The sequence below is a fragment of the Rhinichthys klamathensis genome, unplaced genomic scaffold, assembly GCF_029890125.1.
Source record: "Rhinichthys klamathensis goyatoka isolate OS25496 unplaced genomic scaffold, OSU_Roscu_1.1 h1tg000198l_1, whole genome shotgun sequence".
Classification (NCBI taxonomy): Eukaryota; Metazoa; Chordata; class Actinopteri; order Cypriniformes; family Leuciscidae; genus Rhinichthys; species Rhinichthys klamathensis.
In genome coordinates this window covers 697764-717007 of record NW_026606724.1, presented here as the reverse complement: position 1 = coordinate 717007, position 19244 = coordinate 697764, and the positions used below count along the sequence as shown (strand labels likewise).

Genomic DNA, 19244 nt, shown 5'->3' with positions numbered 1-19244 from the left:
AATATAAAGTGTTTGCTAAACCTGAGCGTTCTCTTTGGCTTTTATTGACATTAAACAGATTGAAGCAGTTTATGTTTTTAACACCAGTGTCTTGTTCACATTGAAAGTGATTTGTTTGCTGGAGAGACTAGCTGTGTTTCCATCCATGTATTTTTATGCAAAAAAAATAAAATTAATTACATTTATGTTTTGGAAAGTATTTGTCATTCATCACATTATGAAGAAGAAAAATCAAACATTTATAATTTTTATCAGTCTTCCATGTATAATAAAAAAAAAAGTATCTCTTATATGTGGGCATAGACAACTCATACAAAACAGTGGAAGAAAAAGTGTTTCTATATAAGTTCCTGCCAGTGTGAATCCTAAAGTCATCAACTTAGAGAATCAAAATTGACAATTCAACATCTCTTCTCTGATGACGAGGGCGGGGCAACCTGTCACTCACATGAGATCCACCAATAGCAAACCACAACCATCCAATCAGTTCCTCATGGATAAAATCAAGCCCCGCCCACATTTGTTCTTGGTTTTTTTTTTTTTTTTTTGAAGATAATCAACAATACAATCAAAATAGCAAAAGTTAGAGAAATACCCCAAAAAATAAAAAATAAACAAATAAATAAAATAAATACAAATAAATAAAAAAATACAGACACTAAAACACAAGATTATTACTCAAATAAACACATTAAACATAGTACAATTAACTACAGTTTTAACAGCTTTTTTGTTTTGCATGGAAGAGATGGTAGAAATATAATGTTCCATTTCAGTTTTTAGCACCGAAAAAAGTGGTTTTTTATTACTGAATTTACATTTATGGATATGGAATTTGGCAACAAATAAGATTAGGTTTACTAGAAAGAGAGCACCAATGTCCTTCCCACAGTCACTAAAACAACCAAAAATTACATTTTTGTAGTACAGGGAGAACTCAGGAAGAATATTGTCAACTACAAATGAATTAATGTCTTTCCAGAGCTTATAAGTGCATTCACAAGACCAAAATAAATGTGAAATAGTTTCAGGATGTAAGCCACAAAAGGAGCATTTTACATCAATGTCATTCTTAAACTTATTTAAGCATACATTTGTGGGGTAAAACCTGTGTAGTAACTTGAACGAGACTTCTTTAATTTTGTTAGTTAAAAGGAACTTCTGGGGTAGGGACCAGACTTTTTCCCAGTCTATGTTGAGGTCAAACTTATTCCAATAGAAGGATGCAGGAGAAATAGAGACTAGGTCCGCCTGAAACAAGGATCTAATTTTGGAGTTCGATGCTTTATAGGTAGAGAAACAGACTTTACCTAACGGAAGCTGAGTTGGATCTGGGGGTGACATTGATAATGGTGGAGAGATATCAATTGACCTGAATAACATACGAAGACCTGAGGGCACAGCATCAAAAACTATAGAAAATTCTCTTGGGCTTACTGGAATCTTATATTTGGCAAGAAATTCTGAATAACTATATAGTAGTCCATTCTTATTAAAGAGTTGACTGACTAATAAAATACCATTGTTGAACCAATTATCGTAAAAAAGCGACTTGTTCTTATAAACAATATTGAGATTGTTCCATATATAACACCTCTGTGGAGAGAAGTTATGCTTGTAAAGCAAAGCCCATGCTAAAAGAGCCTGTTGGTGGAAATTGGAGAGTTTAACTGGGATTTTTTGTATTTTATAGTTACAGAGCAGAATAAATTTTAGGCCGCCTAACTGTGAAAAGACATAATGAGAAATAAAATTCCAGATGGAAGTAGGGTGTTTGAGATATTGCTTGATCCAATTTATCTTGAATGTGTTGTTGAGAGAGCTAAAGTCTATGAAATTTAAGCCCCCTTTGTTGTAAGAATTCAGAACTACAGACTTACGAACATAGTGAGTTTTATTTTTCCATAGAAAATTAAATAGCATCTTATCGACAGATTTACAAAAGGAGTTATCTACATGTAATGACTGAGCAGCATAGGTTAAACGAGAAATACCTTCCGCCTTGGTGATTAGAACTCTGCCTTTCAGAGAAAGATCTCTTTGTAACCATCGGTTGAAAACCTTTTGAGTTTTTTCAATGAGGGGAAAAAAGTTTAACTTACCTCTGGCTTTTCTATCTTTTGTGATATGTACACCAAGATATGTGACTGAGTCTCTTACAGGGATATTATACACTACGGAAGCAGAGCAGTTATTCACTGGTAACAGTTCACATTTGCTAAGATTGAGGGTGAGACCGGAAGCTTTAGAAAAAGAGCGAATAAGATTAATCGCAACTGAAACCTGTGAAGCATCTGCCAGAAACAAGGCTGTATCATCCGCCAACTGACTGATTAAAATATGATTATTTGCCACACTAATGCCTTTAATAGGACTGTTTTTAATGTGTAGATTAAGAAGTTGGGCAGCGAGAAGGAACAGATAAACAGAAAGAGGACACCCCTGCCGTACTCCACGCTTTAAATCAAATCTAGGGGATGTACCATTGCTTAATTTAATAGAACTGTTTCCATTAGCGTACAAAGTTTGGACCGATCTGCAGAAGAACTGACCAAAACCGAACTTTTTTAAGGTTTCCATTACAAAATCGTGCTCTAAGGAATCAAATGCTTTATAAAAGTCTAAGAAAAGAATAAAACTGTCTTCATGAACTAGCTCAGAGTAGTCTAATAAATCTAAAATCAATCTCACATTATTTGAGATGTGTCTATTACGCATGAACCCAGATTGACTCTCATCAATAATAGAGTCTAGAACTGATTTCAGTCTCTTGGCAAGTATAAGAGCAAAAATCTTATAGTCACTATTTAATAAGGAAATGGGGCGCCAATTATCTAACAGGAGAGAATCTTTCTTAGGCTTAGGAATGAGTGTAATTAGACCCTGACTTAATGTAGGTGGCAAGGAACCTCTATAAACACTCTCAGCAAAAACTTCTTTTAAAAATGGGGCTAGGCTCAGAGAAAAATGCTTATAAAATTCGGCAGTAAAGCCGTCCGTTCCGGGTGATTTATTGATTTTTAGTTGATTAATGGCATTAGTAATTTCATTTAGAGAAATAGAGGCATCGCAAAAGTCACAATTAGCTTCAGAAATCTGATTGATATTAGGAATAGAATTAAAAAAACATGTGGCATCTTGAGGACAATATCTAGAGGTGTAAAGATCACTGTAAAATCCAGCACAATACTTGGCAATTTTCTTTGAATCATCAGTAATTGTTCCATCAATACTTAATTGTTGAATGGTGTTATTTTTTGATTGCTGCTTTTCTAGTCGAAAGAAATATGCAGAATTCTGCTCGCCCTCTTCGAGCCACCTACGGCGAGATCTAACAAAAGCACCTTCCGCTTTTCTTTTATATATCTCGTCCAACCTATGCTGCTGATTAGTAAGCTCCAACTGTTCTGACTCAGTAAGTACATCTAAAGACTGAGAAGTTAAGGATGCAATTTTAAGTATAGTATCGTTTTCCTCTGTTCTTCTTTTTTTAGCTAAATCACTACTGTATTTCCTGAGAAATTTAGCAGTTTCGTACTTTAACAACTCCCAGTTATTGCTAAAAGAATTCTCACTTTGAGCTTTGTCCCAGTAAAGCCGAATAAAACTCTCAATTTTAGAAGTCACTTCCTTGTGTTTAAGGAGTGTACTATTAAGTTTCCAATAAGAGGTTTTAGGAGAACCGGGAGAGAGAGAAGGAATGAGAACTTGAATAGTCTTATGATCAGATAGGGGCGATGGTAAAATGTTCGCAGCTACATTTTTCAGATCCTTGGATATAAGCCAGAAATCAATGCGAGACTGCCTTGATAATGTTTTGTTGCTCCATGTATATGATTTCTGTAGCGGGTGAGTATCTCTCCAAATATCGGTTAAATTAAAACTATTTAAGAGCGTCTTCACATAAATATTAGAGGAGTCCGCATTCCTTGCAGGCAACCTATCCAGGCAATTATCTAACACGGTATTAAAATCTCCGCCCAAAACGATAAAAGAATTTGGGAATTTAGATAACCAGTAAGAGAGTCGTTACTCCAAATTATCAAAAAAACTTTTGTTCTCTGTTTGAGAATTGAAGCCATAAGCATTAACTATAATATAATTTACGCTAGCAATTTCTAGAACTAGAAATATGTAATGACCGCTTTTGTCACAGTCAGAGTTTAAAACTTTTCCACTAAAGCGGTTTTTTAAAATACAAACACCAGCTGAGCGCTCAGATCCATGAGACAGCCACAGGTCACCCCCCCACTGTGATTTCCAAAAGTTAGCATCCTGTTCAATTGAGTGTGATTCCTGTACAAAACAAAAGTCAGTATTAAGCTGTTTACAGTATAAAAATATAGCCTTTCGTTTAAGGTGGTTTCTTAAACCTCTTGTGTTTAAAGAAATAATAGATAAAGACATAAGAAAAAAGATAAAGTAAATAAATACAAGAAAAACTAGACCAGAAAAATGGTAGTGCGTATATGAAAATAAGTAGGATAAGGTCTCTACAAAAGCGCCAACATGAGTCTGAGAACAGCAAACCTTATGTGAAATTTGTGAACAAATGCTATCAGTACAATCAATCAAACTGTAGACATTTTATGAAAAGAGTCCTTTGCAAGGAGAGGCTAAAAAGCACCCGTTTTCTTTTACTCCCACTCAAATTTGTAATTATAAAGAATTATTATTAAATTTTTTTTTTTTTTCGAGGAAAAGTAACTATACATAAATGAAAAGCTGATAAACAGCTTTTGAAACGCTATCAAGCCGTGATAGTTAAAACAACAAAATAAAAATATTGCTGAACATATGTGACATGCTATGCATTAAAAAGCATGTTAGAACAATTTTTGACACACCTCTGCTCCAAAGAGCAACTTTGATTCAATAACATAAATAACAGGTAATAAAACCTGACTAAATCACATAAAGAACATATAAAGTAAAGACAACCTTAAGCTGTGTAACTTACTAGAATTACCTCATCTACAAAGTCTCAAGGTGGGAGAATTTCCTTTCCACCCACAAAAGCACGACCGCCCACGAAGAAAGCTGGCTTGCCATCTTTCCGAGCCTGATCAACAACGGGCCACAGTTTCTTTCTTTTCTCTCTGTCCTCTGCTGACAAGTCCTCCGCCAGTTTCAGGTTTTTGGTCTTCAGGAAGCCGGAGTTCTTTGCGGAGCGCCACACGGCATCACGGTAGAATCTGGAAGAGAAGCGCACGATGACACCTCTCGGTTGAATGTTACCAGGCTTCCTGGGGCCGAGGCGGTGAATGACGTCTATGGCATCTGGAAGCTTGGTTTTGGCCTCTGGAAGCAGACCCTGGCATATCTTGATAATCTCATGTCGCAGATCCTGCTGATCGTTTTCTTCTAGGCCGTAGAGCTTGAGATTCCAGCGTCGGGAGTACGCTTCTAATTGAGAAACACGCTGCTCAGTCTTGTCAGTATTAACTTTGCAAGCCTCAATCAGCGATTCACAGCGGTCAACTCTCTCTTTAACGCTTTTTACTTCAGCACAAACAGCATCAAATGAATCTTTAATACCGGCGATCTGCTTGGTGTTTTCTGTAACTGCCATCTTCACTTCGGCAATCACCAAGGAGTTGTCACTGACCAACTTTTCCAAGGCATCTGACCTGCTGTTTATCAGCTGAGAGAGGGAGGAAAGCTGGGAGAGGATTGCGGTAGTTGTCGTATCTTCCACACGTCTCCATTTAGGTGCAGGTGATTTAACCGGGGTGATGGGAAGTTGCGGAAAATTGTCATCCACTAACGAGACCTTCAGTACCTCCGTGTCTGACTCGAGGTAGTCGTGCATGTTGTCAATGAGCATGTTGTTTGTATCTGACTGCTCAGTGGGAGCTAACGTTTCAGTCATGTTAGTAGAACACGTACTAGCAAGCGCTTTTTTAGCGCCGCTTTTCCTCTTCTCCTGAGGCTTCATTTTACCAGCAAAGGTAATCAGAATACAGCCGGACAAACGCGGTACATGAACTAAAAGCAAAAAGTCCGTTTTGTACACTCTTTAACAATATGGAAAACAGTTCGGTTTGCGGAGCTCAGAGAAACACGTCCACTCAGAGCGCCATCTTGGTCGACCCCCACATTTGTTCTTGATCCAGAAGCCGTTTAACTCTGATATTACGTCGAAATAGTTCGATGCAGTGATGATGTATTTGTATAGGCCAACCCCTAAGTTTGCATCACACTGGTTCTGTCACACAATTTGCTTTTGAATTATTGCAACAACAAAAAAAAAACTCCGTGATCAACAAAAGTTCGGTCCAGCACACCAAAACAACCAAGGCCAGCTAACATTAATACATAAACAGGTAGGCCTATGATATGTTGATGATAAATTTTAATCTCACTATGTTACTAAATAAAACGCACACACATAACGGAGATAGTCACTCACTCAATACAAAGGGTGGTTGAATATGAGCACCTAAAACTAAACATACTAAACACCTTTCAGTACACTGAACACCACTCACAGGACATTGATCCAGTGAACAACTTCTTTGCTAACATCAACAATAACTGCCACTATTACACCGATGAACAGTTTAACAGTTCAATCAAGACCGAACCGCAATTATCCATTATCCACTTTAACAGCAGAAGTCTGTGTGCCAACTTTCACAGTATAAAACACTATCTAAATCAATTGAAACAGCACTTTAACATAATTGCAATAACAGAAACTTGGATAAATAGTGAAAAGGGATCAGATTTTGAAATGGAAGGATATGAAATGTCTTCTATTAACAGAGTAAACAAGAGCGGGGGTGGTGTGACGCTGTATGTGGATTTAAATTATAAGGTGGTGGAAAAAATGTCAATGGTGGTGGAGAGTTTACTGGAATATGTATGGAAAAAAAGAAAAATATTATTGTAAGTTGCATATACAGGTCACCAGGTTCGAATATTGACATATTTAAGGACTGGATAGAAGAGACATTTACAAAAACTAGCCCAAAAGTCATGTTCATCTGTGGGGACTTCAATATCGATTTGTTAAACCCAAATAACCATAAAAATGACTGAGGATTTTATCAACACCGTGTTTAGTCTAGGCCTTTATCCCCAAATTACCAGACCCAGCCGAATAACTTCTCATTGTGCAACACTAATAGACAATATATTTACAAATAGCATACGAAACAATACAGTGAGTGGATTACTGATAAACGATATCAGTGACCACCTACCGATTTTTACAGTGTATGACCGTAACTACACGTTAAACAGACATGGGAATAAACCACTTTCCAAAAGGGTCAGAACAGAAGAAACAATGGAGGCATTTAAAGTTGATCTGCTAGCACAAGACTGGGAGTTTATTGTTGACAAACATATGAAGAATTCCTAAGAATATTTCAATTATTATATGATAAAAAATGCCCAATTAAAATATATAGCAGGAAACAAAAACAAAATGATAGACCGTGGATTTCCAAGGGATTACACAACCTGTAAAAAGAAAAATACACTTTATAGAGAATTCATAAAACACAGAACTATAGGGACCGAAAATAAGAATAAGTTAACCAGTATTATGAGAACTTGTAAGAAAGAATATTACACAAAACTATTAGATAATAATAAAAACAATATTAAATGTATGTGGAACATTTTTTAAATAATATTATTAAAAATAATACTAGACAGACTACTTATCCCCATTACTTTATTGATAATGATAAAAATATCAATAACATGGAGGATGTGGTTAATGACTTCAATACATTTTTTGCAAACGTGGGACCAAACTTAACTAAACAAATCCCAGTTCCACAAACATTAGAAAGTCGATATAATAACTAATCCCAGATCAATATTTCTGACAGCAGTTGATGAAAAAGAAATAAAAAAGAAATTAAAGCATGCAAAAACAAACCATCCACTGGTCATGATGGAATAGATATAAAAATTATACAAAAAGTAATAGAGGGGATCGCCAAACCACTAACGACTATCTGCAATTTATCATTTCTAACCGGTCAATTTCCAACAAAAATGAAAATAGCAAAAGTCATTCCTCTATACAAAACTGGAAATAAACACCACTTCACAAATTACAGGCCTGTCTCTCTACTGCCACAATTATCTAAAATTGTAGAAAAACTATTTAACAACAGATTAGAGATATTCATCGATAAAAACAAACTACTCACTGACAGCCAATATGGATTTAGAAAAAATAGTTCAACATCATTAGCACTAACAGAACTCATTGAAGAAATCACAAACTCCACAGACAAAAAGAAATATGCAGTTGGGGTATTCATTAATCTAAAAAAAAAAGCATTTGATACAATAAATCATAAAATATTAATCAGGAAACTGGAACGAATTGGGATTAGGGGGGTCGTTCTAAACAGAGACAGACAACAATTTGTGAAGATGGGAGATTATTCGTCTGAATGTCTGGGCATGGCTTGTGGTGTCCCCCAGGGGTCAGTGTTGGGACCAAAGTTGTTTTTATTATACATCAATGATATTTGTAAAGTATCTGAAGTATTGAATTTTGTATTATTTGCTGATGATACAAACATATTTGGTTCAGGGGACAGCTTACTGCAACTCTTGGAATGAATCACTTCAGAATTCAAGAAAATAAAACAATGGTTTGACATAAATAGGTTATCAATAAATTTGAGTAAAACTACATTCATGGTATTCGGAAACTGTAAGTCAAATCATCAAGCACAGATACAGAGAGAGGGTGTTAACAGAAAGAGTACATGAAAATAAATTCCTTGGAGTGATCATAGATGAGAAGATTTGCTGGAAGCCTCACATAAAATACATCAAAACCAAACTGTCCAAAAGTATTGCGGTCCTAGCAAGAGCTAAGCACATACTGGAGCTTAAATCACTTCACATTTTGTACTGTTCACTATTGTTACCTTATTTGAATTATTGTGTAGAGCGAGGTTTGGGGAAGCACTTCACTACAGCCACTAGTTATAATGCAAAAAAGAGCCATGAGAATCATCCACAACGTTGGATTTCGGGATCACACACATTCATTATTTTTGCAGTCTAAATTGCTAAAAATTCCAGATCTAATCGAATACCAAATTGCAGTATTCATGTTCAAAGCAAGAAATAGCCTATTGCCTGGGAATATACAAAAGATGTTTTCTGAGAGGGAGGGAGGGTACAATTTAAGAGGAAGGGGAAATTTTACGAATAATAGATTTAGAACAAAAAGGAAAAGATCATGTTTATCAATTTGCGGAGTTAAATTGTGGAATAAACTAAATGATAAACTAAAGCAATGCTCAAATTCCAATTTAAAAAATTGTACAAAGAAATAATTTTCAAGAGGTATCAAGAAGCACTGTAGTGTAAGTAGGAGAGCTCCATTGTTTTGTTTTTTTGCTTTTGTATTTTTGTTAGTATTTTTTTGCTGCTTGAATAAGTTGAATAATTGAGGTTAAAGAAATAAATACTTGTCAGTGGTCACAATGAAGTGTATTTGGGTATGCATGTGTATGTATGTATATATATATATTTAGGGTTGTCAAACGATAAATCGCGATTAATCGGGATTAATCGCATCCAAAATAAAAGTTTGTGTTTACATAATATATGTGTGTGTACTGTGTATAATTATTTTGTATATAAATGCACACATGTATATATTTAAGAAAAATATGTTATTTATATATAAAATGTTTATATTTATATAAAATATACATTATATATAGGCTACATTCAGTCTATATACAGTATATACATGTAAATATTTCTTAAATACACATGCATGTGTGGGTATTTATGTATTAATAATAATTATACACAGTACACACACATATATTATGCAAACACAAACTTTTATTTTGGATGCGATTAATCGTTTGACAGCCCAAATATATATATATATATATACACTCACCGGCCACTTTATTAGGTACACCTGTCCAACTGCTCGTTAACACTTAATTTCTAAGCAGCCAATCACATGGCGGCAACTCAGTGCATTTAGGCATGTAGACATGGTCAAGACAATCTCCTGCAGTTCAAACCGAGCATCAGTATGGGGAAGAAAGGTGATTTGAGTGACTTTGAACGTGGCATGATTGTTGGTGCCAGAAGGGCTGGTCTGAGTATTTCAGAAACTGCTAATCTACTGGGATTTTCACGCACAACCATCTCTAGGGTTTACAGAGAATGGTCCGAAAAAGAAAAAACATCCAGTGAGCGGCAGTTCTGTGGGCGGAAATGCCTTGTTGATGCCAGAGGTCAGAGGAGAATGGCCAGACTGGTTCGAGCTGATAGAAGGGCAACAGTGACTGAAATAACCACTCGTTACAACCGAGGTATGCAGCAAAGCATTTGTGAAGCCACAACACGCACAACCTTGAGGCGGATGGGCTACAACAGCAGAAGACTCCACCGGGTACCACTCATCTCCACTACAAATAGGAAAAAGAGGCTACAATTTGCAAGAGCTCACCAAAATTGAACAGTTGAAGACTGGAAAAATGTTGCCTGGTCTGATGAGTCTCGATTTCTGTTGAGACATTCAGATGTTAGAGTCAGAATTTGGCGTAAACAGAATGAGAACATGGAACCATCATGCCTTGTTACCACTGTGCAGGCTGGTGGTGGTGGTGTAATGGTGTTAGGGGATGTTTTCCTGGCACACTTTAGGCCCCTTAGTGCCAATTGGGCATCGTTTAAATGCCACGGCCTACCTGAGCATTGTTTCTGACCATGTCCATCCCTTTATGGCCACCATGTACCCATCCTCTGATGGCTACTTCCACCATGTCACAAAGCTCTAATCATTTCAAATTGGTTTCTTGAACATGACAACGAGTTCACTGTACTAAAATGGCCTCCACAGTCACCAGATCTCAACCCAATAGAGCATCTTTGGGATGTGGTGGAACGGGAGATTCGCATCATGGATGTGCAGCCGACAAATCTGCGGCAACTGTGTGATGCCATCATGTCAATATGGACCAAACTCCCTGAGGAATGCTTCCAGCACCTTGTTGAATCTATGCCACGAAGAATTGAGGCAGTTCTGAAGGCAAAAGGTGGTCCAACCCGTTACTAGCATGGGGTACCTAATAAAGTGGCCGGTGAGTGTATATGTATGTGTGTATACATGTATATATATATGTATATGTGTGTATATGTGTATGGATGTATAGAACAAATTGATAATAATAATATAAAAATTGTAAATTGAATGACTGTAAGAATTAAGGGGGTAGGGGCATAGACATAATAAATACATAGACGCCCTATTGGCCGCTTTGGAACGTTGCTGCGATACGTCAACGGGTCCGCCATTTTGCGGAGGGCAAGACTGCACTGTAATCAAATGTAAGTAAACGGTGAGCTGCGTTTTTTCTGGATAAAAACAAACTGTTTTTACATTTATCAACCGATTTCAGTGGTTTGTATGTGGTGTACAAAAAGTTCCATCTCTAGTTATTTAAAATCTCGATAGTTAGACTTGTAAAATATATTTTTTTAATAAAGAATGGTCAAAGCTCAGGCTTGTCATGTATTTGGCTTTTTATTCTTGGATAAGAATGGTGAAGACCCCCATATACTGAGATATAATTTAAGTTTTCTTATTGTGGAAAAAAGCATTTTTTGTGATTGACCAGATTTTAGCAATAACAAAGATAACTGATGGATCCTTTATGATAATACATGTTACGGTACTACAACTATAGTGCAATGCAAATAGTAATAACATAAAGTGAGGAGTAATAGTAAATAGTTTAGTCAATAAAATAAACAAATAGTATACAGCAAATAAAATAGTAATGAATAGTATAATTATATAATATCATAAGTACAATAATACAATCATAAAAATATTGATAATAGCATATAGTTTATTATTAATACTATAATAATAGCAGTAGAATAAGAAATATCAATTACAGAATATATACAATAAAAAATAAGTTAAATAGTGACATTTTAATATTTAACTCTTTTTTGTTAAATTTCAGTTTTATTGATCAGTAATAGCCATTATAACAGAAGTAGCTTCAGTCACACATACAGTAGGATACAACGTTAAAATAGCCTAAATATAAAGTTATGAAACTTCACTTTGCCCTCAGCCAAAACGATTTACTAGGGAACCATTTATAGATTAATGAGACCAAAGATCGCCCGTTAGATATACACAAGACGAATGATATCTCATGTTTAACCACTAGACTACAGACATCCGAGTCAGCGGCAAAACTTCAGAAGCACTGGCCGAGGTACGGCTGTTCCAGGCGGGGTAGACGAGCGCTGAGCCCCGGTGATAGCATCTTCAACTCCGAAAACGTCAGATCAAATTTTTAAATAGGCGCTATCTTTATAAACAAACCACAGATTTGAGCTTTAAACAACTACATTGTCGACTGAAAAACTATTAAAACTACATTTCGTGACACAATAACAGTAGTATTTTTAAATGTAACCTCTGAACGTTACTATTACTAATTAAATCATGACCAAATACAACCAAAAACAAACGTTCAGTCTTGCTTGTGAAAGGTAAGTCCTCGAAAGCTGTTTTCAATTGTGTGGCGATGTGTACAGCCCCAAGCAGCGCACAAAACAGGCATTTTTCTCAATTCCCGGTATGAGAGGTATGGGAAAGTTGCCATCCCCAACATGGCGGCGCCGTTGACGTACACTCCAGCGGCCAATAGGGCGTCTATGTATTTATTATGTCTATGGGTAGGGGTATATCAGTTTTACTTCTTCCTATACACAAGTTTATGAGCCGTTTCCGCTCTACATCCTAAACTCCTCCCGTCGATGCAACCCACTTCCGTTCTGGCGGTCTGGGTTTGTTTTGCTAGCTAGCTTCGACAAAGCGCTGATATCGCAGTGACATAACAATTACAACATGAAGAAAGGTGGTTCGGGAACGATGTGTGTGATAGTTGGTTGTAAACACTCGAGAAAGCACCTGAACGAGTGGTTAGATAGAGAGTTCTACGACCGCAAACCAGCTACGAAGAGGTCCATGCGCTCCATTGTTTACACACAAACACATGGGCGTAGCACAAGATCCCGGGCCCTATGCATAGGCAGTCCTGATGGACCCCACAATGCAATGCAAACAGCCTATCAATTTAAAATTAAACATGTTTCAAATTAGGCTATTATAATGAAGTTTTGTATGCAAACAGCATTATTAGTGTACAGTTTACACATATAACCAAATTATCATCTGAAAGTGTATGTGGCAGAACATACACTTTCAGATGATAATTTGGTTATATGTAATCTGAGGTAAAGGCTAAATAAATAAACTGTACACTAATAATGCTGTTTGCATACAAAACTTCATTATAATAGCCTAATTTGAAACAAAAATTTTAAATTAATAGGCTATAATATCTAAAATTAGCAATAATAGGCTAATTAGTCTCACTCATAGGTAGCTTGGTAGCTGTAGCTACAGTGAAACTCGTTGGGTTGTCTCAGTTCATTTTTAGCACTAACGAGCAGTTTAGCACTATAAATTTCGTGTTCTGGTTTGTGCTCACCTTTCTTTGAAAAGAAGTCAGTAACCAATTGTTTCCCCTCATTTTGTTTTCTTTCCTTCTCCTGTCTTTCCTTTCTTTTTTGGTGGCCTGATTTAGCTTTCTTTGAGAAAGACATTTCTACAGCGCTCAACGAGATGCAGCTCAACTAACATTTACAAAATGCGTGCAGATGGACTAAACCATTTGGCACATTAACAAGGGGTGGGACCATAAGACCGTCAATCAATCAATCAACCAATCAACCAAGTTATTCAGTTAATACACTAACTTTACATTTCATCTGACATTCATTATGAAATTTAATTAGGAAATGAAAATATCAAGGTAAAATCAAATATATTCCAGACTTTTCAAGGGCCCTCTCTCCCCTTGGGGCCCTGGTAATCAGTACTGGTTTTACCCCCAGTCCGACGCCCCTGCACAAACACACTCACACAGTATCGCGCCCGCGCCTCTCTCTCACACACAGTTCGATCGCCTAATTATTATCATCATGGCTCACACACACACACACACTTTGCACTCTAGCTAAGAAGCCTATGATATAGTTCGGATCGTCAGGAGGACATTCACTGACAGCGCGTTCTCTTTTGTCTAGTCGCGCATGAGTGGTTAAAGCATTTGCGTGAATAAGAGAATGGTCATAACCCTAGCAAAAGGATGACAGAAAGAACAGATGTTGCGTTTGCATTAAATATTTTAACACGTTAAAGCTGGACAAAAATGAATCGGGAAAATATTTTTCTCACGGCCGCACGCCGGAGATCCGGCACGGTGGCGAAAAGTGATTGCATTATTTATTGCAATAAGTAGAGGCTTCAATCGTTTTGTTGTAAGTAGAATAGGCTACTGCATTTTAAGGGGTTAGTTTCGACATTTAAAGGTATTTTAACCGGTAAAATGGTTGGTTGGTACACAGCAGGTAAAACAATGCAGAGTCATAAGGATAATTGCAAAAGAGATCATGTCTTTATTTATAGCTCAGCAGTAAGTCATGTTATAGGTTACAGTCCGTTTTCCAAATACAAACACGTATTCCATCCGCAACAACATGCTTCTTTTATTTCCTATAATCATGTAAATGTCTTCCCTGATTAAGCTATAAACTGCAAACACTTATTTAGCCACAATTGTTGTTATTATGTTAAAAGAAACATTAAAGTAACACACAGATACATTTGCTATTACCACGGACATAAACTGATAGTTATTTGCACGTTATGTCTGTTTTATCTAGCTGTGTATGACATGACACAACCGACTTTGTTGCTGTGCAGATATTGATATGCCTCGACGGCTTTCAGATTGTCCAATTGCTTTTCCATCTATTGCCATGGATTGCACGAAGTAGGAGCAAATCTCGCTGTACGTTATGCTGGGCCACGTCGTCATGTTAGTGTTCTGCACTGAATTCGGGTGGGGGATAGTAACGCCATCTCCAGTCGTGGAACCGTCGCTGTGTACACCGGCAGACGCTGTGTGCAAACCTCTTCCGGCGGAAATGAAGTGCATTTAAGTAGAGTTATGGCGGCGCCCATGATTTGGCGCGTAAACTTGTGTATAGGGGAGAGCCGGGACGGTTGAAACACTTTTCAGATAAACGTCATTTTCTAAGATAAGATTACAGATAGATTTTTTTTGTTTTTGTAATCAACAACTCACATATGTGTTCTCTTAGTATCATGTGTTATTCGGTACAAATATAGAATGATTTAAGTAAAAATTGACTTTGAACGGGAGTTGTGCTTTGTTTCAATCGTCCCGCCTGAGCGGGACGGTTGCAACACAGGGGTGGGACGGATGAGTTTAAACGGCAACTGTTCATCTAATGTTTGTTTTTATGAACAATACCTAACAAGTTAATTATGTACATAATTGTTACAAACATGTTTTGTAATTTATTTTAATTTAAAGGTTCATATTAACCATTTTATTCTGTCGCCCAATAAACAATAGGCGATAAGCCGTGCGCATTTTGCGTGCTCTTTCTAATATGCTATTTTGACGAATCCGTTTACAATTCATATTCTTACATTTCTTCCTTAAATCATATTGAGTGTTTGCTAGTTGAATAGCCTGTTATTATGAAGAAAACAAGGTCAACCGGTAGGCTATATCGAGGGCTTGGAACCAGAGGGGCGTAAGTGGCATTTTGGGCGAAAATGAGTTCTATATATCAAATTAAAGGTCTTGATGAGCTCTATCTAGTTGTGCCAAAAAGACCTATCTGAGATCAAACTGTATTGAATAAAGCAACAAAACAATACAGACCTAACACAAAAGTGTGAGTAATGTTTGGAGCCAGAAGGGCGTAAGTCCACTTACGCCCTTCTGGCTCTGAAAAATACATGTAGGACCCACATTTTTGTTCAGAGCCAGAAGGGCGTAAGTGTAGTTGGTGCCCTAAAACTGCATTCAAAATGGCTGACACAACTGCAGACATGGAACTGTCTGAGGCAGAAACGATTTTGATGAATATTATGAAACAAACTGATGAATCCTACACTCACCTAAAGGATTATTAGGAACACCTGTTCAATTTCTCATTAATGCAATTATCTAATCAACCAATTACATGGCAGTTGCTTCAATGCATTTAGGGGTGTGGTCCTGGTCAAGACAATCTCCTGAACTCCAAACTGAATGTCAGAATGGGAAAGAAAGGCGATTTAAGCAATTTTGAGCGTGGCATGGTTGTTGGTGCCAGACGGGCCGGTCTGAGTATTTCACAATCTGCTCAGTTACTGGGATTTTCACGCACAACCATTTCTAGGGTTAACAAAGAATGGTGTGAAAAGGGAAAAACATCCAGTATGCGGCAGTCCTGTGGGCGAAAATGCCTTGTTGATGCTAGAGGTCAGAGGAGAATGGGCCGACTGATTCAAGCTGATAGAAGAGCAACTTTGACTGAAATAACCACTTGTTACAACCGAGGTATGCAGCAAAGCATTTGTGAAGCCACAACACGCACAACCTTGAGGCGGATGGGCTACAACAGCAGAAGACCCCACCGGGTACCACTCATCTCCACTACAAATAGGAAAAAGAGGCTACAATTTGCAAGATCTCACCAAAATTGGACAGTTGAAGACTGGAAAAATGTTGCCTGGTCTGATGAGTCTCGATTTCTGTTGAGACATTCAGATGGTAGAGTCAGAATTTGGCGTAAACAATGCCACGTAGAATTAAGGCAGTTCTGAAGGCGAAAGGGGGTCAAACACAGTATTAGGATGGTGTTCCTAATAATCCTTTAGGTGAGTGTATATTGAAGAAGTTGAAGATGAGTCAGAGTTGTTTGAATGCATTTCCTCACAAGAGTGATGACAGTAAGACATAATCATGCCTTGAGAGCCTTACCTTGTTAGCCTAGCCTAGCATGGCTAACGTTAATCCCATTGGTTTGGTCTGATCTGGCTAACTGTGCCTGTGTTCTGACAGAGAATATTCTTTTGAACTTTCTCATAATCTACTTTACCCTAGCCTTGAACTAATAGATTCAGGGCACTCATGTAGGATATTATATTAATAAATATTAATGTGTTAATCATTAAGGGACACAGCCACATGAGGTGAGGAAGAGAGATCAACTTGAGGGACACATGGAGACAGATGGAGGAAGTGAGTTCTGACTTGCATAGAAAATAAGTTAGAACATTACCTTATCTAATCCTTACCCTGAATTATTAGTATCAGGGCATTCATGTAGGATATTAATAAATATTAATTATATAATTTAGGGACACAGCATGAGATGAGGGAGAGAGATGAGGGACACATGGAGACAGCAGAAGATGGGGAAAGAGAGACAGGCAGGGACACAGATCATGCAATTGATGAGGGCCACATGGAGACAGAAGAAGATCGAGGGACTGAGACAGTAGACATTGAGCCTGTTTAGGAGGGAGGGGTTGAAAGTGGCCAGGAAGAGGATGCCAACACACCACAAAAAGGAAGAAAAAGACAGAGAGATGTTGAAAATTGGAAAAGAAACCAACGTAAAAGGTTAAGAAATTCTGGCCAAGGCTACATTAATTCACATGGCATTCATGTTCCAGGAAGTAAGGTGAGGGAAAAGAACTAAAAAGCAAAAAGAACACGAGAGAACTGTCAATTGAATAGAGTATTGAAAAAAAAAGAATTGTAATGACAGAGTAAAACAAGTAAAATGTAAAACAAGATGGCGGTACCCGGCCGGCTTCAACTTCCGGTCGATGGATTACCCCCTTGGTTTCAATCGTCCCGGCTCTCCCCTACTCCTTTTTCGCACATGTAATAGGGACGTCCCGCGTGACGTCACGCCATTTGGAGCAGCCATCTTGACGGTATAGAAAATGCTAAACCGCCGGTGATAATACAGCTCGTCGCGAAATATTCCTATCATGCCCGAGCGATGCTGTGCATTTGGATGCAATCAGATACGTGATCATACAAAAGGAATATCTTTATACCGTATCCCAAAAGAAACAAAACGGAGAAAAGTGGTTGGCGGCAATTAACAGGCAAAACGCATACATACATTCCTAGATCAGTTAATTCGTTAGGCCTATTATCACATTACATTCTTTCGTTTTCAAATACCAAAAGCTGATCTTGTATTTTATTTGACACTTCTTATAAAATCGTTAGAAACACAGGTTGAGACAGTCTCAATGACAGTTTATCATACTACAGTGACAGTCAGTGATTGTATAAAAAAGTATATATAGGCTATTTCGTTTTTCTTGGATCAAACTAGATTAAACAAATTCATTAAAGATACACTTAATTAGGGTGACCAACAGTCCTGTTTTCCCAGGACATGTCCTGTTTTTACGTCCTGTCCTGGCTGTTTTTTATAAAGTGATGAAAATGTCCTGGTTTTTAAAAAATTGCTTGGAAAGATCAGCTCTACAGCAAAATATAGATGGGCAAACAAGGACGAGGAAGAAAAACAGGATAAAGAGGAAGAAAACTAAAGATATAAATACATTTTGTTAGTTCGTTTTTGTAAGTTTGTGAGAGCTATTTTTGTTCAATTTGGAGGTATTTCTTTTAGTTATTTATATATTTATTTTTCTAATACAGAAGAGACATTATTTCTATCATTATTTCATTGATTATTTTTTAAACCTGTCATAATAAAACATGTTGAGTAACCTCTGAGAAGCCTATCTTAATGTGTGTCTTGTAATATAACAATTTTCTATCCATACAGAGGAGGCTACTTTAAATGTATTAATTAATAAGGCATCTTTGAGTAAATTTCGAGTGTCATTTGAGTAGCCCATCTGTTTGCCGGGCCGAGTGTTGTTTTTTGGTAATCAAAATATGCACTTAATCTTGTTGGTGATTTTGTTTTGTGTTTTCCCCTGTAAACTCAGTTTAAAAATTGTAGGTAGCCTACTATAATTTGATGAAAAAAAAAAAAATTGACCAACCTTTGCGGTGATGATTGAAAAATCATTTTCTTTTAATGAAGCTCCGGTGTAGCGTGATGGGAAGTGAACAAGGTAGCTGTAATGTCACCGAACTCAATGTCAGGAAGTTTTTCTACACATTTAATGCCTGTAAAAAGAACTTGTGGTGCTTCATATGGATATATGATTCCTAATTCCTTTATCTTCCTCTTGTATATTTATTTTTGTGATGCTAAAAATAAGTGTGATGACATGACGTGGTGGGGGGAAAAATCGATTCTGTTCAGTATCGAGATATTTTGTACCATGATTT

General features: G+C 37.1%; 1 protein-coding gene across 2 annotated transcripts; it reads right to left on the bottom strand.

The window, feature by feature from the left end:
• Window positions 1-678: 678 nt before the first annotated feature.
• Window positions 679-6094, bottom strand: LOC130096577 (transposon TX1 uncharacterized 149 kDa protein). 2 transcript variants are annotated; one of them, XM_056263125.1, is made up of 2 exons: window positions 4970-6094; window positions 679-4296 (listed from the first exon to the last, which is right to left on the bottom strand). In XM_056263125.1, exon 2 carries the CDS (start codon window positions 2716-2718, stop codon window positions 679-681), a length of 2040 nt encoding a protein of 679 aa, XP_056119100.1. In that variant the 5' UTR covers window positions 2719-4296; window positions 4970-6094. The 2 variants fall into 2 exon arrangements, with proteins under 2 accessions (XP_056119100.1, XP_056119101.1); XM_056263126.1 differs by having other exon boundaries at window positions 836-4296.
• Between the last annotated feature and the right edge of the window lie 13150 nt (window positions 6095-19244).